This window comes from Solea solea, chromosome 16 (assembly GCF_958295425.1).
Source record: "Solea solea chromosome 16, fSolSol10.1, whole genome shotgun sequence".
Lineage (NCBI taxonomy): Eukaryota > Metazoa > Chordata > Actinopteri > Pleuronectiformes > Soleidae > Solea > Solea solea.
The window spans coordinates 3,919,172-3,942,196 of record NC_081149.1 but is presented as its reverse complement, the minus strand read 5'-3'; the positions used below and the strand labels follow the sequence as shown (position 1 = coordinate 3,942,196).

General features: G+C 43.0%; 1 protein-coding gene and 1 non-coding gene across 2 annotated transcripts in view; both read right to left on the bottom strand.

The window, feature by feature from the left end:
• Positions 1-364: 364 nt before the first annotated feature.
• Positions 365-23,025, bottom strand: part of hoxb3a (homeobox B3a) — a 57,180-nt gene continuing 34,519 nt past the window's right edge. Inside the window, exons 3-5 of the mRNA XM_058652842.1 lie at positions 16,077-16,143; positions 7,519-8,246; positions 365-1,935 (exon numbers count right to left, since the gene is read on the bottom strand). Coding sequence (XP_058508825.1) covers positions 1,073-1,935; positions 7,519-8,122 — 1,467 coding nt within the window. The 5' untranslated portion in view covers positions 8,123-8,246; positions 16,077-16,143 and the 3' untranslated portion in view covers positions 365-1,072. The remainder of the gene's footprint in view (positions 1,936-7,518; positions 8,247-16,076; positions 16,144-23,025) is intronic.
• trnak-uuu (transfer RNA lysine (anticodon UUU)) lies at positions 5,129-5,201 on the bottom strand. Its single transcript has one exon. It is a non-coding gene; the product is annotated as a tRNA-Lys (tRNA).

Genomic DNA, 23,025 nt, shown 5'->3' with positions numbered 1-23,025 from the left:
TATGTCAAAACAGTTACTTTAGCTTGAATTGACTTAATTAATTGAATGATTTCTTTTGTCAGTGTATTTCTGAACAACAAAAGCTTGTTCTTTGGCTAAAAATAAGTGTCATATAGGTAGCGAGATATGACAGGGTTAATACTGGTGTGGCATCTCTGCAACATAGCTATGAGTTGGGAAATGGCTTCAACATGACTCCACACTAGCCCGCCTTCTAGACTGGTACATCAAATCAACAAACATGTCTGTTTCTATGATCATGATCACTTTTGTCTAACATGCTGATGCCTCACTGTGAATACTAGTGGCCATTTTGTACCTTTACAGTAACGTGTTTTAAATGCTGGCGTTTGACTGTGCTGTCATTTTATGAAAATATCACAATTGAAATTTCCATGTCGTACAGAGAGTGATAAGTCTGTGCCCCAGTAACACAGAAGGACCTCTATTGTTGCACATAAAGGGATTGTGTTAAAATTGAAAAATAAATTACGACTAAAAGTAATCACTGAGGATTTCCCCTTAAACTTTAATTAGATTGAAATCAGCCTGTTATTTGATGGGGAGTAAAACAGATGAAATACTTGTTACCCGTATGATAAAATACGGGTTACGGGTTATGATTAAAATAGTCGAGTTTAAAATTTTGGTCCAAATAAGAAAAAATAAATCTCTGAATATTCGCACCATTGGTTTAAATGTTTGTTCCTACATCATTTCTTTGTGGGCACAACATTTATGGATTTTATGTACTGCTGATCCTAACCTACAGGCAAAATGTCTGTTCAGTCAAATTAAATGCACTTTGAAGGCAACAATGGAAGCTCTGACTTGATGAAGCACTGTATGAAGGCGGTAAAAAATAGGGCGTGACTTGCAAACACCAAAACACTGATTGTGCCCAAGGAGCACAGGACAAACCACTGGACGGCTCATGTCTGTCTCAATTTGTCTCCCCTGTCGTCCCATTGCAGCGCTACAATCCCCACATGTTAGTTAGTCTGTTAGTGAGTCACATCATGTTACTTGTTCTGTGTTGTCTTCACTATTCCCTACGTTTGTTCCAAACCTGCTACAGGTGAGTGAGCTTGGGTGCTTCCTGGATTCTGCCCTGAGTCGAGGTGTGGTGCGCTGACAGCTCAGTGTACGTGGGATGTGGGGGCGGGTCACACGTACCCGGAGGCCCCACTCCACCCACGTGGTGCTGGTTGGCGGCCGACATAGGCCCTGCGCCATTGTAGTCCATTGTTTGGTGGTGAGGTGGCGTGGGGCCCAGGTGGTTGAGCCCATAAATGGAGGGCCCCGAGCCAGGCATGGGTTCCACATAGCTGCCACCCCCCACATAGACTGGACTGGCCTGCATGTTGGTGGGAGTCCCATAGCCAGCACTGTTGGCCTGCACAAGGCCGTGGTGGGGATGAGGGTCACCGTAGTCCGGGTCTGGGGCTCCATACTTCTGCTGCGAGGGACAGCCCTTCATGGGGACATTAGAGTAGGCAGTGGACATGGAGTAAGAAACACCCTGGTGAGGCTTTCCAAAAGACGGTGGAGATGGGGTGTCATAGCCTGCCCCACCTCCCCCTCCCATGGGGTGCATTGAGTTGAGGAAGCTTGCGGAAGACTGCATGGTGAGGGGTGGGGAGCCCGTCGGCGAGGGCCCTCCAGAGCTGGAGCTCAGGCCCTTGGACTTCTGGTCCTTCTTGTACTTCATGCGTCGATTCTGGAACCAGATCTTGATCTGGCGTTCAGACAGGTTCAGCATGTTGGCCATCTCCACGCGCCGCGGCCGGCACAGGTAGCGGTTGAAGTGGAACTCCTTCTCCAGCTCAACCAGCTGGGCGCTGGTGTATGCCGTACGAGCCCGCTTGGACGACGCCGACGATCCGCTGGTGGGACTCTTCTCCCCACTGCTACCGCTCTCTGCGCCTCCTGATGCTGAGGACAGAGAGGAAAACATTACACTTAGACAGTGTAGTTAAATCACAAACAAACAAAAAACAAAACAATCTATTGGGTCTTTTACATAAATATTGGGAGATTTACTAAAAAGATAATCTCACCCCTGCATCACCAGAAACAAAATGAGCCACAGGAAGAAGGAAGCAACGCCACAGCGCTCAATGACCATGTTACACTTTACCATTTTAAATCTCTTACTTACATCCGTTGTTGAAACTCAACAGCAAGTAAACTATTGATTTATTCTAATAAAATTGAGCGTTGTCTCAAGATGGAAAACCTCGCTAAAGTCGCTAAAAAACATTCATGCTAATGGCTATCCTAAGGACATTGTGCCAGAAATGATGCCGTAGTTTAAATCGCCGCCAAAACTCAAGCAGACAAAGAAGAGAGTGTCTTGCATTCCCACTAATGCTGATCAGAGCCAAAAGCCAGTAAAGTCACATGGGCACTGAGTCATCTGACCCAGAAGTAAATACTGATTAAACACATTTCCCCTGTTCATACCTGAGACGACATGGATTTCCATATATACCGCATAATATTACAGGTGGTAAAGGGGGGGGTGGAGTCGAAATGAGGTCAAATAATAATGAAATAAAAAAGACAGAGCCAGAAAACTAGAGAGAATCAAACCTAATCAGCCTGCATGCTGGAGAAAATTGAAAGCATTTAGATTCTTAATAAAACCTGAGGGGGGTCCAGGCAGGCCAGCTGAATTATACCTTCATATTAGTTGTCAACACTTCATAACAGTGGCAGTTATTAAGAGGCCGAGGCCGAGGCGCTGGCCGAGGGCGACTAAATTGCATCTCGGCTGGAAAGACATCACTTCCCTCCTTCCTCCCTCCCTCCCTCCCTCCCTCTCCATCCTGGCCTCCCTTCAAACAGCAGCACCAGCTGCGATACAAGGACGGCGAGCGTGAACTGAGTCTGACCTGCTCTCACTTCACTCCGCTGCCTAATGAAAGTCACTTCAGCAGGGAGCTGTTTGTCTGAACATACGCACATCCACTGTACTCAGCAGCAATGTTGGGGGGAAAAGATTGTATCACACCTTGTAGTGTTACTTTGTCGCTTGAATAAAGTGAGTGTGAACAACTGGAATGTTACTCTCAGCAGGAATCAAATCATTTGAGTCATCTAAATCCTCAGTGTAGTCTCACAGTTACACATTTACTTTTTCTTCCTCAAGTATTTGAGGGCAAAACCTTCACCAGGAGGAGGAGCAGGTGTCCATCGAGCAGCAGACCACAGTTTGAGGTATTGGAAATGTTTTACTTGTAGAGGAACTAGCTGCAGGATTTCCACCCTAATTTAACAGCTTCAGAGTCATTGTCATGGTTAAGTGGCATGTTGCAAGATTAGGGCCTCACTAAGTCTCGGGTCTCCCACAACCCATAGCTGGGTGGCTTTAAGATCTAGGCAGAGATAGCGTTATTTTAGATGTTCATCACGGGAGAGTCGGCGATAAAGAAGCAGAGAAATGACTGTCTGACTGAGCGAGGGGCCACACACAAGTAAACATCGGACCAGCCTTTCTTCAAATGGCCAGAACTGAACTGAGAACTTAGAGGCAAAGTAAAGCGACAGGCATGGCTCCACAACTCATGCTCATCGCCACCATTAAAAACAAATGCACATGGAGAGGGGAAGGGAGGAGGGTGTCAGCGATGTTTTTACAATGATGAGGATAAAGCATTAGAAGGGATGGATATTTATGGTGGTGTTGCAAAAATATGTACTCTGAAACTGTAGGGGAAGAAAAAAGCAACCAGACCTGTTCTGTTATGCACGTATGTGGACAAATATACCAGTAAACTGTGCAGAAATTCATGATTGCACCATACCATCCTGGAGTTAAAATAGCAGCTGATGGATTGAATAATGATGAGAATAGATATAAATCTTGGCTAAAATATGCTAATATGTAACAATTAGGACAGAAATGTCAGCAAATGTCAGGTGTACCTAATGTACCTAATAAACTGACCAATGAATATACATTCCAAGGCTCAAACTCAAAACCAAACAACAGCATTTTAGTTTTGTCCAATGTTGTTTTCTGTTCTAAATGCGTTTGATATTAAAAATAACTAAACTTGGTGTTTATAGGAGTCACGACAGTGTAATAATGACAGAGCGAGAGCGAGTTTGCAATATGTTTATACTATTAATAGATGATGCAGTAGCGCTCGGAATAAACCAAGTTTCTATCTCTATATAACTCTATCTGTGAGTTGACTCGTTTACTTCCATGAACAGAAAGAGAGAAAGATGAGAGTGGTCGCCATGGAGTCATCCGTCTCTGAATGGTTGTCTAAAACTGTCATCAATAAACAGACTAATCTCCTCTCAGCACTCTGTCCAGTCAACTGAAAGACCATCAAAGACTCATATTCAGTGCTTTACTTTCCTCGCTGATTACTATCAGCTCCAATAACAGCATCTTTGAGCTTCACTGACTGTATTATTTATCGCACATGAAGATTTTATTCAAATCTATCATTTCACGTATCTGCTTGTCAATTTTTGCTCTCTCTCTGAAATCTGGCCGTGATAAGCAATTGTACATGACACTTAAATCCTTCCTGTTTATATCGTCTTCCCTTTTACTGTGGGTTTCCAACGAGGCGAGGGGAAGAAGAAGGGGAGAGGGTAAGAAGAGGCGCGACAGGGAGATAAAAGACAAGTAGAGGTGTAGGTGGAGAGAAAATATGGGAAGATATGAACGTAAACAAAGAAGTAAGGTTGTGGCTGCTGGTTATCCAGATCATCCTTTCACTGATTGCTGCTGTAATCAGCTGCTCGGTTGAGTGTCAGTGTAAAGACATAATGCCATGGAAATGTTTAGGGTGCTTTTACTATAAAGCTGCTGCCAGAGATGTCAACTTCTGGCAAATTTCCCACTCAGTGCTGATATTAGCAATCTCCTCCCTCTGTCAAATCATCAATGTGTTGTCTAACACAGTAGATGAGTGACCGTGTCAGGATATCAAGCCATTTAACACCGATTTTAGAGCATGTATAAGGTGGAACATAGAATATAGAATATAGAATATGCAAAGCGCTCACAACATTTCAGGCACCACTATAGTTTGGACTGTTCCATTCACAGGGACAAACTCAATAACTTTCACTGAGAACCGCTTTTTAAAGAACAATCATCAGCCTGAACAGGGACTTGAACCCTGGACCCTCAGATTAAAAGTCTGATGCTCTACCGACTGAGCTACCCAGGCTCTGAAGACCAAACAGATAGATATTACTTCTAATCTTGCAAGGTGTGGTCAACGAGGCTGCAAACAGTAAACAGTGTTGCAGTACCACCACAACTGACTTCACCTTGCTGTTGTTTGTCAACCATGCAATATGTTCTAGAGTGTCAAGAAAACCCACACCAAGTTGTTTTTACATTTAGACACATGTGTAACAAAAAAAAACCCTTGCAGAGCAAAGTTGATTAAATTAAACCTAAACTATGCTAAGCTACGCTAACCAGCCACGTAATACTGTAATACTGCAATGTTTTCCTTTTTCTAACATATACAATGTCTTTTTTTTCCATTTGGGGGGATTCATTAACAGCAGTGAGCTCATCAGTAGGGGGGTTGGTGGGAGGTTTGTCACAGCACTGACTGAGATTCACATTCACATCCAACTGAAGGCACTAAACCAGTATCACCTTTCATGTATGCTCTGAGTGTCCAAACATACAGCTGTGTAATAATGTATATTGTGCAAAGGTGGTGTTGACATTAACAACGCTGTGAATGATGACTACACAAATACATTAAAGTGGGCCTCTTTGCATTAAGGCTAGGGTGGGTAAGTCTGGAAAAGCCCGCGATAGCAGGCTACACTCCGACAAAATGGAAAAGGACACAAGGACACGTCCCACCCTCTCCCGTCGGCTCTTCTTGTCAACACCTGCACATTTTGGCCGTCCTTTCTCTGTGACTCACTCGCTAACATCATCTCTTTGTCAGCAGTGTGCACCTCTCTGGTTTGTTGTGAAGACTCAGTGTCACACGCTGCGAGAGAAGGCGGGTCAGTTAGTGACAGACAGGTGCGCCAACCAGTTATTCCATATGGTCACACTTGGCCTTATAGAAAAGCTTAAGGAACAAAAGAGCTAATGGAAAAGGCAGTAGAGAGACGCAGCCTATTGTTTCTACCATTGTCTGCCTCTAAAGCTACTTACTATTTCCTATTTCCTACTTCCTACTAACTACTTCCTTCTTAATATGTCCTACTACCATCGTTTCCAAATGCAATGGAAGGAAGGACAGGGAAACTGTATGGTCATTGAGTGGAAACTAGCTCCTTGTTTCATTGTTGGGGTGGATGTCTGGGGAATGACTGAACACACCCAAGAATAGAAGTAACAAAGTGTACCTAAAAGAGCACAAATGCTGGCTACCACCTGAGAAAATACTGAGCTCTTAAAACACACTGGTGTAAATAGGCCGAGCAAAGTCAGCTCCAGACTTTTCACAGGAGGCAGATTTACTCTCTCATCATCCTCCTCTTCCTCATTTATTCTTCACACACTGGTGTAGTCAAAATAGATTAAGGTTGAGCAAGAGATGAGGTAACTCTAATTATTATTATTTCATTGAATTTCTTTTTTTTTCAAATTAGTTTCAATTTCTACACACTCTGGTCAAAATCCCTCAGCTCTGCTCTTTGTGTAGTAAAACTGCAAACAAAATAACCTTTGTAAAGGGCTTTTTTTAAAGGAATATGGCACAGATTAGCTATATTAAGGAACATTATCCAAGGGTTTTTCCTATTCTGGTGGAATAGTCTAGTTTTGTACCTCTGTTTTTGAGTCATGTTGATTACATCATAACCCTGTTTTGTTTCTTTTCTCTTTTTTCCCCAGACAATAGTATTCAGTGACAACTATCAAGACATGGAGAAGAGAACAAGCATTTTGCAAAAAAACATAACGCCTCTACCTCTACCAGTAGCTAAAGGATGTATGAAGGGTTGATTTGTGGACGCGTCAGAGTGATGTTATTTCTTTACTATTTTCTGAGTGACCTGCAATAGCGAGAGCTTTCTTCATGAAGAAGCTGCTCATACTTTGCACCATCTAAGCTGCCATGTTTACGTGGGAAGATGTATAAATACTGAAGGTCCACCAGCAGCACTGGCTGATTAAAAAGCTGTGGATCAAATCAGAGCAGTGCAGACCGACCCATCAGATCAACCATTTACCGCTGGTCATCTCTCTGTCTAATCCAGCTCCTGTGGAAACCTATTTGGCCATAATAGTCTGAGAAACCTTTAGCAATCCCCTGGGGACGTGGGGCTTGAAAGAGGATGTTGATAAGAGAGGTGAAGAAAGAGGGATGTGGTGATGGGATAGAGAAGGCGGGATAATAGGTGGGAAGACACTAATGAGGGAGGAAAATGAAGGAGGAAAGAAACGGGTTCTGCTGTGCTATGTTGTTGCTGTGGTATTATTGTGTTGGGCAGAGACAGACAGACAGACAGACAGACAGACAGACGGACAGACAGATAGACAGACACAGGTGTAATGGAACACACCGTTGCCAGAGTTGTTGCTGGGTGAACCGTTTTTCTGCTTGGTCGCCTGCCGGCTCTCTTTCATCCAGGGAAAGATCTGCTTGGCCATAGTCGGGTTGGGGGGCAGTGAGGAGGACGACGATGATGTTGAGGAGGAGGAATTGGACGACTTACTGGGGGCTGATTTGGAGGCTGCGGAGGCCCCGTTGCTGCCCCCCGGCTGCTGAGCCCCTGTATTACCAGTGTTGGGATTTGGGGGCAATGGAGGGGACACTTGGGAGCTGGGGTGGTGCTCAGGTGGCAGACTGGGCCTCATGCAGCTGCCATTCAGCTCCTTGGTCTTGGCTAGCTGCTGCTGCTGCTGCTGCTGCTGCTGCTGCTGCTGCTGCTGCTGGCTACTGCTACTGCCCAGTGACTGCAACGAGCAGGCAGAGCGTTGGTACGAATCCACATCCAGATGGGTCGCCGACTGGAAGGCCGGCTGGTGGTGGGACACTGGGACCGGGGCATCGTAGCCCCCAAAGCCGTTGGCGGCTGCTGCCGCCGCTGCCGCCCCCTGCACCTGATAGGACGAGTAGCCACCAAAAAGCGTCGAGGAGTTGTCGTAGTACGTTGTCTTCTGCATTTCTGAGAGAAGTGGCGGCGTCTGCTTGCAGTGCTCCGGTCCTTGCTGAAAACCACTGCCGGAAGACCATTTGGTACCGGGGGTCACGTGACGGTGTCTCTCCAACGGTCCCCTGCAATCTGACCTGAAAGGTTAGGGAGAGACAGAATAAAGAAATGAGAGCGATAAATCCATCTTCCTCCAGTGAAAGGCGCCATGACATGAATAGAAACCACTGCTTTTCTTTGCCTCACCCCTCCCCCCCCCCCCAACCCCACCCCTCCTTACCCTCCCCCTCCACCCTGAGCCCAGTGCACAGCCTGCAGATGCTCTGATGGTGGGGGCACAAGGAGGGCAAACTGTGTTCTCTGTCTCATGGGCTTATGAATGTTTCCATAGAGATGCTACATTAATTCACACAGTAATTATCAGTTATTGTTACTTTCCTATGACCATTTTTGTTGTTAGTATTTAAAAGAAACATGTTTAATAGTGGGTATTTGTGCATTATACTTATATATTACTACTACTACTACTAATCATAATAATAATCATAACAACAATATTTGGTTGTTACAACATTATTAGGGCCCACTTTCTGAGTAATTAACAAATCATAATTTTATCATCAATTATCATCATAATTCATCCAAGTTTAATCCACCTGTTTCACATTTTCGTATAAAAAAAATGAAACAGATCGTTGTATCATAATTATTTTCAGCGTTAATTGTTGGGAATGCTGAGTCAGCAGTTACATTTATAGTTTTCCTGTTTTCTTTATTATGATTATTATTATTATTAATATTATTATTATTATTATTACTACATTATAGGGTTAGTTATTTCCTTTTCTTGCTCAGTCTCATCAACAATTCCTCAACAATTAAATGTATACATCAAATTATTCAGCTCGTTCAGGACATTGTTGATATTATTTCTTTTATTTTTCTGAGTTTCACAATTTTTATGTTTTTTCTCATGCATTTTTATTTATTTTGTTTTGTTTGTTTTTCTGGCACGTGTTTGCAATAAATCGCTACCCCACCCACAGTTTTTTTCTTTTTCCACGCTGGTGTCGTGGAGTAGTTTTGTGTGAACGTGGGCCTGTGTGTATGTGTGTGCGTGTGTTGCACGTTCAGCGTGACTGATGTAGGTAGCCTATTTCTGTCAACCTCTGCCTCCCACCTATGATTTAGTGTATTCCGTCTGCTCGCCTGTTACCTCACTCATTCTGGAATCTGTCTTCGATCATTGCTGGGGATATTCCTATGTGTATTATTTTTATTTTTATTTTATATTTAACAAATTATAAAATACATTTAACTCTATTAGTACACACAATTAGGTGGTTAACAAAACGGTTTAATGTTCATATTGGCATAGTGATAAGTAAGAGTCACATCTTAATTAAACATAATTCAAATGGGGGGGATATGTGTGTATATATATATATATGTATATATATAATCTGACATGTTGAGGAATTAAAATTAAACATGAACTCTTATAGACAAAAGATGCCAGCGCGAGATAAGGGGAGAAAGAATCCAAGGAAGAGGCTTCACGAGTCGGTGATCCATTAGGGTCGAGCGGTCAGAGTGCTCTATCATAGCTCCTTAAGGGAGAGAAAGAGTGGAGGAGAAAAAAAACGAGGTTAAAAAAAGCTGTGTGCGAGCCCCCGTGGGCTCCCTATCTCACGAGGAACCGCCGGGGTGGGCCTGTGGCCGCGCGAGGCCGCGGCTTGTCAAGCGCGAGGCACCTGGCATTCATTTCTCCACCGAGGAGATACAAAAAAAAAATGTTGATGCCGGGACAGAGTCCGAGGTGAGGAGCCCGCTGATCCCCTGTGTGCACACTCCTGTATACTGTAGCAGCGCAGCTAACTGCTATAACTGATATATGTTACCAATTAACCAATGGTGACCAATTAACGAGGCTCGGCCACACAGATGTCACTGTGCAGCCGCTGATTATGGTTTATATGACAGTAAATCATGGCGCTGTGTGGCTGCGGATCAGACAGGACAACAGAAAGGAACTGGCTAAGGCGCGCGCCACACAATGTGACAACGTTGTTATGTTTTTGTTTTGTTTTTTTAAAGAAAGAAACGAAAACAAAAGTGTTGTTTCATATTTTAAAATGGCTCCGTTTTATTTGCTGTTTGTAAATAATGAGGTAGATACACGAAAACGAAGAAAGGGACCACACTGACAGTGAATGTGTTTCAGAAATGAATCATCTGTCAATAACAGCTGGTGAGGCGAGGGGGAAATATAAAGAGGTTATAAAAGGAAGAGCATGAAGAAATGCATTTACAAAAAAAAATAAAAATAAATACTGGGCCAGTTAGAGCTAGTGTCACGCGCAAGTCTTTTTAAATAACAACAACAAAAAAAGTATTAATTCTTCTCCTATTCCTTTCCTTTTGTTATTTGTGTGAAGCGTCAGACAGAGCAGCCCTTCTCCAGCTCTCAGCACGTCACACATGTCAGCCATTTATCTTTCTGGTAGACAAGCTGGAATCCTAATTATTTACTCTGAGGAATAGTCCCAAGGAGAGAGAGAGAGAGAGAGAGAGAGAGAGGCCGTGGCACCGAGTGTAGGAGGAATATGTTATTAAATCATATCGCTGTTTCACCATTAAACAGGACACGTAATGTCTCTGCCACTGGCTTGTAGGACTCGGGCTTAATACAATCACCAAGTTTACTAGACGCCTCCCTGAATAATCCACTTACACTGACAAGGAGAGGCGGCCACCCAAACAAAAACAACATAGAGAGAGAGGGAGAGAGAGAGAGAGAGAGAGGGAGGGAGGGAGAGAGACAGAGAGGGAGATAGAGAGAGGGAGAGAGGGAGAGAGAGGTCGGCCTCGGTGTCCAGTGTCTGTGCTTTATCCTGAGATATAAAATTACAAATGGCGCCTGCCATGGAGAGCTGTGCAGGGAGACTGTGAGGGAGAATGCATTAACTTGGGACAATCCACGTATTCCTTATCCCATTAACACACACACACACACACACACACACACAAGGGAAGGGGTGGAGGTGGTGGCTTGTAATTCTATTGAGCTGTGTCCAGAAACAATGAAGGATTGGCCTGATCACAGCTATTGTTGCTATATATATATATATATATATATATATATATATATATATGTATATATATACATGTCTGTGTACATGGCCTCCATTTAGGCTGAATAATCCAGCAGAGGGTCAGCAATGAATTATAACACTTCAATGTTTTAGTTTAAAATGTAAAATAAAAGAAGACAAATAAACGGGAGGCCCTGTGGAAGAGAAGGAAACACCAGGGACAAGTCTGAGAGAGAGAGAGAAATGGTTGAGCCCTGCTTTGTAAATAAATAGCTCTAAGTGAGGAAGAGTGAGGGATGGAAGAGGAGAAGAAATGAGAGGAAATGGGTTAAAAAAGAAAAAAAAAGGACAGAGATGGAAGGCCGGGGGAAGAGGGGGGCGAGCTGCTTGCGGCGGGTAAAAGCTGCGGCAGCTTAAAGCATTGTGAACTCTTCTTGAACCGGGATTGAAGTCTATTGGGCCATAAATCACGGAGCCGTCCACAAACACGCTCTCTGTATTTGTCTGGGTTTTTGTTGTTGTTGGAGCTCGTGCAGCAGCAGCAGCAGCAGCAGCAGCAGCAGAACTGGAGCTGCTGGCCTTTATTGCTTCATGCAGCTTTTTCCCCATGTTTAGATCTTACCTTCTTTAGCCCCGGTGGTCCCGGTCCAGTCCAGCACGGACCCCGCAGCATCGGCGGCGGCAGCAGCACCGCATCACCAAATTTAGTCCCCGAGCTCGCACATTCACCAGGTGATCGATAGCAGTGATTGGTAATTAAATAATAAACAACGGATCCACTGAATCCTCCTCGCGACCCCTCTCCACTCTTCTCCTCCTCTCTGCTCTCCACCGCTCCTCTGGTGCTGCTGCCTCGACACTGTAGCGCGACAGCACGCGACAAACCACCACTACAACACCGCCTGGAGACAGCGGCAGCGGCGGCGGCGGCTGCAGCGGCGGCAGACCGGGCTGCGCGACGGTGCTGAACCGGGCACCGTGTAGCATGAACGGCCACCGGCGGCTCAGGGATAAAAAAAAAAAAAAAAAAGAAGCTGGATTGACTTTCCACGCGACGCTGATGGGGGAGGGAGGGAGGGGTGGCGGAATTAGGTTCCGGTAAATGGGGGCTATATAATAACACGGGCAGGGGCTATGTAGCTATAGCACACCAGCTGAACGGAGCGTAGTACCGGGAGCCTGCCCGCCTGCTTTCCCTGCTCGCACGCATCCCACCTCCCCCTCCTCCTCCTCCACCACCCCCTCCTTCTACCTCCACCCTCCGCCCCAGCAGCACCAGCAACCAGCACCGGCTGCACTGCTGCTGCTGCTGCTGATAACAATGGCCTCAGATTTCTTCCCCTTTTCTTTATTTTTATTATCCTCTGTTGCTCAAAAATATAAAATAAAAACAGTACAGCGTGCAGCCAGCAGTCACTCCTCACACTCAGCCTCAGAGACACAACATGTCAACTCCCTGTCATTTCTTATGTTTTTTTTTTTTCCTTCCTCCATCTCCCCGGCTCTCCTCATCTCTTCCCCCGCCGCGTCTCCCCCTCTCTACTTGGGCCTGAGTTCTCGCCTCGCCCCGGTCTCTGCCAGCCTCTGGTGGTGGGCTTTTACTCCACTTCCACACAACTATACAGCTGCAGCTGTGACACACCGGTCAGAAGTGTTACTGGTGGTGGTGGTGGTGGTGGTGGTAGTACATTATACTAGTGGATGTTCTCGTGGTATTGTTGACAAAAAAAAGTCCACGCGCATGAGGAGAATACACTGGGAACGCATGACAGTGGGTGCAGGTGAAACATGGCGGCCACACAAACAGCAACACATGCTACACATGTTAGCATTAGTTTGTGATGATTTGGAATGTACAGACGATACATTGTTCTTAAATTGAGCTCATATCATTTCGCACGTGAACTATAATTGGCCACAAAGTTGTTTTTGTTTGTCCTCCTGACTTCAAACTTCCTCTTGTGTGATCATTATCTTTACGCCTTTGATTTCTGTCCTCATCACATGATCACCATCCACAGATGTTAACCATGTGATGCACAGAGATGTCAAATGATATTAAATAGAGTTTAATTTTAAAGTTTTACAGTTTGTATGTTTTTGCCTGCTAAGTGTGTTCGATCTCTAAATGTAAGTGGCCTAATTATGTTAAATTGAAAAAAAAAAAATCATGAATTGTAATTAGTATGTATAATTTGAACCAATCAGGCTCAAATCTACCAGGTTAAGTAATATAGAAAATTCAGAATTATAATTTGAGATGTTGTATATGCATATGTTGAGCTATTGCACTTGCAAAGAAATACATATCTGGTGATATAGATGCGGAAGGTTATATGTTAATTGTGTAATTTGTCTTAAAATTATCTTTTAGTGAAAGAAGACATTTCAGGGGCTGATATCTTATTTGACATCTGACGGAATGTGTGTGGCAGGTTTGATGTCATCTTTCTTCCCTATATCTGTATATCTGCTTAAACTTACAGGAAAAGTGACTTTCATTGTCTTTTTTCCCCCTGTTCTCAAAGACCCCCCCCCCCCCCCCCGCCCCCCCACGTCCTTCGACATCTCCCTGCAGAAACTATACATGTCATGTGTATTGTGAACATTTCAACACCTCCTCTCCCTCTGCAGCTGCTTATGCACAGAGAAAAGGTAAATAAAAACCAAAAAGGAGAGGCCATGTAAAGGCAGGAGGCATTTCTCACCTCAACTCCACAGCAGAGGCAAATCAAACATATCTGTCACATAATAATCTATTTTTTAAAGAAAGAAAAGAGTTGATGCTTATGCCTGCGTTTTAACTTAAACGCACACCTGGGAGGAAGGTACAAGGGAGTGCAACACCATGAGAGGAAAAGGTGAGGAGAGGGGGAAAAGAAACAAGAATGACATGGAAATGAAAACCCAGAGGGAGAAAAAAAGACACAGAGAGGTGAGAAATGAAATGGAAATGAAAGTAAGAAGGCGTATCTCTCTCTCTCTCTCTCACACACACACACACACACACACACACACACACTTCACTGTATTTGTATTATTCAGGACGCTACCCCTGTCGTTTATGGCCGCGTAAGATTTATGAGTTCTCTCGCACCCAGCAGTGTGTGTGTGTGTGTGTGTGTGTGTGTGTGTGTGTATAAACAGCCCAACTTTCAAACAGATAGCATTCGCTGTGGGCTGCTGAAATGAGAGGATGAGCTCCGTGTAGGTGGGGAAGGTGGGAGCCTGAAATGCGTCCGACTGCAACTTTTCCCTCTTTGTGTGGAAGGATCTGCTCTGAAAAACCCTCATCACTCATTAACCAAAACCACTAATCAGCTATTTTATTATCTTTTCATTCTTTCTTTTTTTCCCTCCTCCCCATTGAGCCACAGTGTGGGAAGACAGAGAAAAGACAGAGAGTGCGGATTTTTCATGTCTATGTATTGACTTGTGAAAGCACGCCGGTGCTTGTAAAAGGATGGCAGTTATTCTTTATTTTCATTGGATGGAAGACGCGCATCGGCGCCTCCGTGTTTCGGATCAAGTCACGGATATTGGGTTTCACAACTGAAACTCTCTTTGCCCTGCAGAGCCATGGAAATCCTCTTTCCATTTTTCTTTTTCTTTTTTTTTTCTTTCCCCCCTCTGGGATGTCAGACATGTAGGTCACTGAGGATGACACGAAGGAATTTCCTCTCACTATGAGATAGAGATTAATATTTTTTCACGCATGCCGCTTTTACTATGCATGGAAACAGCGGACTGCTGCAAATGTCCAATTCTTAAATATAGACCACGGATAATGCGTAGCAGAACAATCTGTTATTTGGTAGGAGAGGAAGTAAGACTTCTTGTTTCTCTTAGAGCTGGGCCGAAATTCAATAACAATATATATCGCAATAGCATTTTCTTAAATATCAGTATGACACAAGTTCTTATATATGTCAGGTCGTGTATGGGCTGCATGTGCAAACACGTATTAGTGTTTTAAATGTTTTACCTCAAATATGTGGAACTTTCTGTTTACCTTGTGTCTGTGCTGATTTGTTTCGATGTGATATTTATCTTGACATTTTATCAACATATCACAGATTTTAAATCACAGCTCTGACTACAGTTGTTAGCTTTGTGTTGCTATGTAGCATTAGCTCCTGAGTCAGTGCAGTGGCTGTTTAATAAGTGTCTTATCAAATGAAGAACTGACCCTCACATGATTCCTGCGGCGATTCTGACCCAGCGGCCATTACACACACACACACACATCCCTCTGCATTATATTACATTAAAGCATGTCAGTACATTACACACTACATGGCACACACACAGGCACATTATAATTACAATTAAACTATAAATTCCATTCGATTTGTAACGGAAATATTAAATTGAAACAAATAAAAAAAAATAAAAACATATCTGATACGTCTTTCCGTCCCGTTTTATTTGGAATACGGTGTTATTCTAACGAAATGGCCTCATATGAATACTACTACTACTATTTTCAAATAATATTAATAGTATTATTAATAGCAATAATAATAATAATAATTAAATAACAATAATAATAACAACAACAATAATAATAATAATGTAAGAAATGCACTAAAACATTGCGGTTGAACAAATGGGGTAATCTTGACCTACTTTTGCATAAACAAACGAGTAGATACATAAATAAATGGTAAAATAAATAATAATACATGTTTATAAAGCTTGGTCATTTTGATCCAAAAGGAATAGACCCTCCACTTGCATCAAAAGGTTTTTCTTTTTTCTTTTTCTCCCAAACCAAGTGTCCAGGCTCTGATAACGACACTGCAAACACGCACACACTGCAGGCCGAGCATCACAAACACAAGAGAGGGAAACAAAACAAGTCCAACTTACCGAGAGATGTCCTCTTATATCCAAATGTTTTGATGAAGGGAAACTGCTTCCAGAAAGTTCCTAGGAACTGTAGTGAAGGAGGGAGGGGGGAGGAAGGATAGAAGAAAGAAAAAAGGAAGGAAGAACGAGAGAGAGACGGAGAGATTAGATCAAAAAGGCCTTGGTAAAATCAGATAATCAGACAGTCTGTATCGAACGGCTGGGACATTTACACAGAAACCGCAGACAGGTATTTCTGATTTCTCGCAGAAATCCCGGAATAAAAAAAGTGGTAAGAGCTGTGAGAGGACAGGAGGCTGAAGGCTGCATGGGTGGAAGTGATCTCAGATGTTATTGATTATGGTTATCATATTACACATCCTAATAGGTCTGCCATGTTTTCTCCGCATGCGTTTAAAACCGGTGGGAAACTCCAGTCTGCTAGTCTTTTTTTTTTTTTTTTACATTATTGTCCAGCATTTAACGGTGCAACAAAGTGAACGGAGTTGATTCCTATAAGTAGCCTATGAATATGTTAAATAATAATAATAATAATAATAATAATAATAATATGAGGTGAAAACTGGAATAATGAGATTGACGCACACATATAACGAAGATAAATTAGAGTAAAACAACAAGTCTGTGTGTCATCCTTCATTAAAATAAATGGTAAATATAATCAATTATTAGACAAGTATAATAGCTCTGAATATATATATATATGTGTGTGTGTGTGTGTATCATGTTATTCCAACAACTGTGAAAATAATATCTGATAATAATAATACTAATAATGGTAAAAATAAAAATAATATCAGATAAGTAATAACAAGCAGACTAATGTAATCATTAGAACCAGCGGCTCCACATCCACACAGCGGACAAAACTACAGCACTATCCAGGAAATACGACACATATCGCGGTCACAAAGTGTCACAGGACCCGGTGAGTGGGACTGAAAAGCACTCATCCCTCTCTTTTCTCATTATTTCTTCCTCTCTTTCAAACACACACACACACACATCCATTGGTAAATACTCATCCATTCACTGCTCCACACTGTGACCAACATGTCCTCCTGCTTTGCTGATAAAAAGAAAGGAATGAAAGTTGTGTAATAGTATAGAGCAGCATCCATGACCGCAGGATGGAACAGGGCTGTCCTCGTGCTTGCATAAAGTGGCTGCTGTGATTATTAAAGAGGCTGGAAATAAAATCTCAGGCTGCTTCTGTTTCTGCTCCTGACAGCTTCACCCAAACACATAAATCACAAGCGAGGATCCCCCGACCTCCCCGTACCAGCCTGTACCAGCGCCACTGCTGCTGCTGCTGCTGCTGCTGCCGCCGCTGCTGCTGCTGGAAACTTATTTATTGTTTCCCCTCCATGCACTCACTCACTCATCCACTCACTCACTCACTCACTCACAGCTCTGCTGGCCGCCGTCCACCGCCATCACAGCACCATCATGCAGCCGGGGAGTCCTGAACGGCATGCGTCCCCCAACCCTTCCCACCCTCAGCCCCGCGGGTGAGCCGGGAATTTGGAGCCTCGGAGCAGGAGTGGACTGGTCTAAAGTTGGCCACAAAGTGATGAAGGGGCCGACTAGCTTAGCCAGCTAGCCTACTATGGGCCGAGACAAAGGCATGGGGAGGAGGAGGAGGAGGCCGCCTCCACTCCACAACCCCAAAACAGCTGATGAGCCAAATGTCAGAGCAAGAGGAAGATGAGGAAGAGGGTGAGAGGAAGGGGAAGAGAGAGAGAGTCACATATCTAAAGGTGTAGGAGTTTCTCTCTCTCTCTCTCTCTCTCTCTCCCTCTCTCTCTCTCTCTCTCTCTCTCCTCATTGTTGATGAAGTGAAAGTTTGGGAGAAAAGGCAGAAGCAGCAGAACTGTTCTGCAGGAGCTCAGAGTGAGTGAGAGAGTGCAGGGTTTTATAGAATGTGTATGAAGTGATGGGTGATGGATGCAGCTCAAATACATCCACACAAATAATCCTGACACTAAACATGTTCCAGTCCCTGTGAATCCCATAGAAAACAACAACCAGATGCTGCCCTTCATCTAAAGAATGGTCCAATGTCGTGTTCACAGGTCAATGATACAGTAAAACTGTCTTTACTTTTTATAGGGAAAATGTAGCTGCACAGTTATATTATTGTGTGTTTTTGTTTATTGGTCAATGCTGCATATATTGCTCTAAAGTTGTAAACTGAAGCTCCTTCCAAAAAAATTGAACAGAAAATAATTGATTTTCTTTATATCTTCATTTTTAAAGTCTCACAAAAAAACAAGGAAAAATGTTATCGTTAGCTTCTCTCTGCTCTTATCTGTGCCTGGTCTGGTGGTGCCTGGTCAGACTAACACACACACTTGTATCTTTATAGCTGTGAGGGCGCTCAGAGACACAATGCATCCCCTCCCATCACATGTCCTAATCTTCACCATCTTAGCCTAACCCTAACACCACAACCCTAAACTAAACCTGAAGTTCTAACCTTCAAAAAGCTTTGTGAAAAAGAGTTGTTAATACCAACTAAGATGTCCTCACAGTGTCAGAGTGGTTTTAAGACATAACGTGTTCTTACAACCTAAAAAATACAAAAACAGTAGCACGATAGCAAAGTAACGTTTGGTGTCTCTTAATGCTGCCATCACAAAGAAAGAAAGAAAGAAAGAAAGAAAAGCTTGTGGTATGGACACAGGAAGCGACAGCACTCACTGAAGCACTCACTGTGACATATTGCTGCACAGCTCTCTGAAAGTGACCTTTGACCTGGAGGAGTGATAGCTCAGTTCTTTAATGATGAGCCCATCGGCAAAAAGCCAAAGAAAATCACTTTTCCATTTACTGTTTAAGCTTTTTACCCATAAATCCTGAACAGTTACTGGAATCACCATCACCTTGTTGCTTCATTTTTTTGTATCAAATTTCTTACAAAAATAAATGTAATAAACATAAAAAAAAGAGAAGATCTAAAGCTGCTGTTTAACAGACAATAAACTGATCAGTTCAGGCTTGAAGGCTTCATATGTGGTATATTGAAGATACAAGTTCTAAAAACTAAACTAAATCTCCTCAAATGTTCAGATCACACAAAGTGAACGCTCCAGCCTCCTCCTTACAAACCCTTTAATGACTGTGACATTAACAATAACTTAAATGGCATCTGTCCTCAAACAACCTCTCTGATGATCAGTCCAAACTGACCGTGTTCCGTGCTGCAGCGTTTGGGCTTCTGGGCATGAACATTCTCCATGATCTCCACGGTTCGAATTTCGTTTTTTTCTCTCCACTTTGATGGGGATGATATAATATGTGTTTTTTTGTCTTTTGGCTCCTCCCTCTCTAGGGGTCTCTACAGTGGATGATCCATATATTTAGATTTTTCAAACCTCCCATTTTATCCAGACTTGGGAACATAAGGAGTACACTGGGCGTGGGCCCCCCTGTGACTGAGTGTCCAGTTGGTGATGATATCGTATGCTGCAATAATTGAGGATAGAATGTCTAATGGTGGTAAGTCTGCTGCTAACTGGTGGCTAACGGAGGCTAAAATACAACTCAAAACCACTGTTGAAAACTACAACCAAAAATATCTCCCTTTCACTAAAACAGTACCACGCCATGAAACATCGCAATATTTGACTAAACTGATGTTTTTCTACAAGTTAAAAAGTTCACTCAGTGACTGTCCTTTGTTTGAAAAGCACTTTCGATACGAGGCATAAGAGAAGTAATAGTGTTGAGCTCAAGTTATTTTTATTTTTTTTATCAAATTCACCTTAGGGCCCCATAAAGGCTTGGACAGGCCCTGCTTGTCCTTTTCAAGTCCTTTTTCATGTTTTCATCCACATTTGAATATTTCTTTCCTCTGAAAACACACAGTGTTTGACCTCTCCTCGGCCACCAGAACATCACACTCCCCACCACCACCACCACCACCACCACCTCCACCACCACCAAGAACTCAGTCAATATCCTCACTTGTTTTCCTCCAAAGACATTTTTCATCAAGTCCATTGGAAGCCTTTTCCTTGAAGTGTAATGAGGTTGAACGGCCATGCAAGCATGCAACATCTACCACGAGCGACACCACGGATGCAGCCACACCAAATGGGCAAGCGATGACAACCCCCCCCAAATGACACATGTGTTTCAACACTGTTTTTCACACGGCAGATAAACATGCTCTCCTTCAGCCTGATGTGTAGAGCGGGGAACGCTGAGCATGTTTTTTTGACCATCTACTTTATTTAAAGTAAAAGCCAATGATTTACACTCGTCCTAATCTGCAGCAGCAAATGACTTTGAAATCTATCCTCTGCACAGTCTGCGAGACTAAATTTAAAATATCCCACATCTTTGCTTTCCATTTCTTGTGTTTTTGTACTTGACTTTTCAAACACACGCACTATTTATTTCACAACAAGTCCAAATGACACAACCTCCACTCTGAAGCCACTTCTCAGGTCCATATAACAGCTGCATATCTGCTCCTCAGGTCTGCTGTAATGATGCGCCAATCATTTTTCATTTATTTGTTTTTGTGCTGACATTCCTCATGAAATCTGAACAGAACTTGTACTTAGAAAGTCTGTGGCCCTGGGCGTCAACATATAACTGAGGCTTTGTACAAAATAGCCATTTGAATATAGCTGTGTAATAACTGTGCAAATTTCCCCACAGCTCGACTAATACAGAATCATCTTATCTAAAACACAGGTTTCTGCTGAATGAGGTTTAGTTCTCAGTTCCTACAAGAGGCATGCACCGACAGTCAGAGCTGAGCCGTGATTTCAGCAGATTATTCACAAGGTGGGAACCAAGGGGTTGTTTCATGGGGATCACTGGGTTCTTGCTCTTTTAAACCAGGGATGAGCCAATTTGGTATCGGTATCAATACAATACTGGCAACAATCACATGATTGTATATCTGACAAAGAAACAAAGAAAAACAAGCACAACCTCTATAATGTAAGTGGCTCACTTTGCACAAGCAAAAAATTAATGTCTGCAATCTATGTCATGTGACCAGGACACAGATTAATATACATGGTGATGGCAGTAGATCATAAAGGCTGAAATGTTTAAAGTTTGGTCGGCACCATCTTGAGGTTTTCAAACTGGAAATTTCACTATCATCACGATTGTTGCCGCACTTTATCATCTATTTTCCTCTCAATCGAAGCACAATTCACAAATCTGACATTACGCTCTATTGAAGAAGAACTGAAATTAGCGATTCAGACAATTAACTCCAGAGAAATAAGTTTGCAGACGTTAGAAAACAGAGCCGCCCTGTGGATTTCTGCATTGGCAACCTTAGGAGAACAAGAAGCCTACATTAAGTAGTAATCTTATTTCCACATATTTAAACATTTCTAGGTGTTTACATGAACAGAAACGTAACACAACCTCTTTCTATTCACCACTGAGTGATACAACCAAAATCAAGTCCATAAAAACCCAGCCACTGCAGGCAGGTTTGCCACATCTACCCTGAGGTGCTCGACCCTGTGTCACCGACAGCTCCACACCATGAACTCATGCCATCAGCACCTTCCTTTGACAACGAGTTAATCTTTATCAGAGATACTAATCTTTAACCCGGCGCTCAAAGAAAGCCCTGATGCCAGGAGAGAAGAAGAGAAAGGGGGGAGGGAGGAGGAAAGGGAGGGGTGGACTTAGTCAATTTGCCCTTTTTTGCCTCCTGGGCCTTGAAAAGTGCCAAGCTCACCAAGACTGTCAGGGTTGGAGATGAAGAGGGATGGATGTGACTGTGTATGTGTGTGTGTGTGTGTGAGTGAGTGAGTGTGTGTGTGGTGGCTCTCTGTAATTATTAAACAAAGTTGACACACATTAACAGGCTTCAAACATTAATAATGCATTCATTTAAGTACTGTACCATCTAATACATAGTACAATGCAGCAGTGGTTTAGTTGCCTCTGATTGAGAGAGATCTATGTTTGTTATTATTATTATTGTTATTATCATGATTTATATTCTGCTCAATTTCACTGATTTGTACCTAAACCTTCCCATTTGCAGTTGTTAATATCTGCAATTACTGTTTTGTCTTTTTTCTTAATGATGCATTTTTTTGTGGAGGTCAAGGGTCATGGTACTGATAGAAACTGCATGATGACAATACTTTGCAATAAAGAAATGATTACAGGAAAGAAAATTGGAAGCAAAAATAAACTTACAATTTAAAATAAGAATGTTTTCATGACATTTGACAGACCTTTTAAAGGTACAGTGTGTAAACTGTGGGAAAACCCCACCTGATTGTATGAATTGTTGTTTTTCATTAACCCAGAATGAGCCTCTTACATTTATATCAGGAGCCGAGTCAGGTCTACACAGGCAGCCATTTTGGACCACACAAAGGACAAACTCAATGTCTTTGGAGTTTTGATGCTAACTCGGGGTTACATTGGTTCTTCAACATACTTGAATTGAAGAGTGCGGTGAGGGATATTCAGCTGCAACATGCAACTTCACCAGTATATGTTGCTATATTTTACACACTGCAGCCTTGATCTGCACAGAAATCTGCCATTGCCACTGTTTCCTCTGCAGAAAGCCCTGGAATGAAGGTCATCAGAAGGATCTAGGAGGATTCTTTAAAGCCTTATCAATGTTTAACTCTTTTAGCTGAAGCTCTGCCACTCACATTGTCCACTGACTGAATATCTCTTTTCAGGCTTTAGTCATTGTGTTTCCATCTCTGTGAGCCCAGACGGACGGCCAGGCCCTGTGGCTGCATGTTGGACAACGACAGGTACATTTCCAGTATTCATGTGTATGAGTGTATGTGTGTGTCAGTGCTCTGCGGGGCCAGTAGCACTGCTGCATGTGTTTGTTGTAATCTGTGGTTTTGGCAGTGCCTTAAAAATGGATTCTCCTAAGATGTTATTGTATTGCTCTGAGGCCTCATTATGCTGAGTGTTGAACAACCTG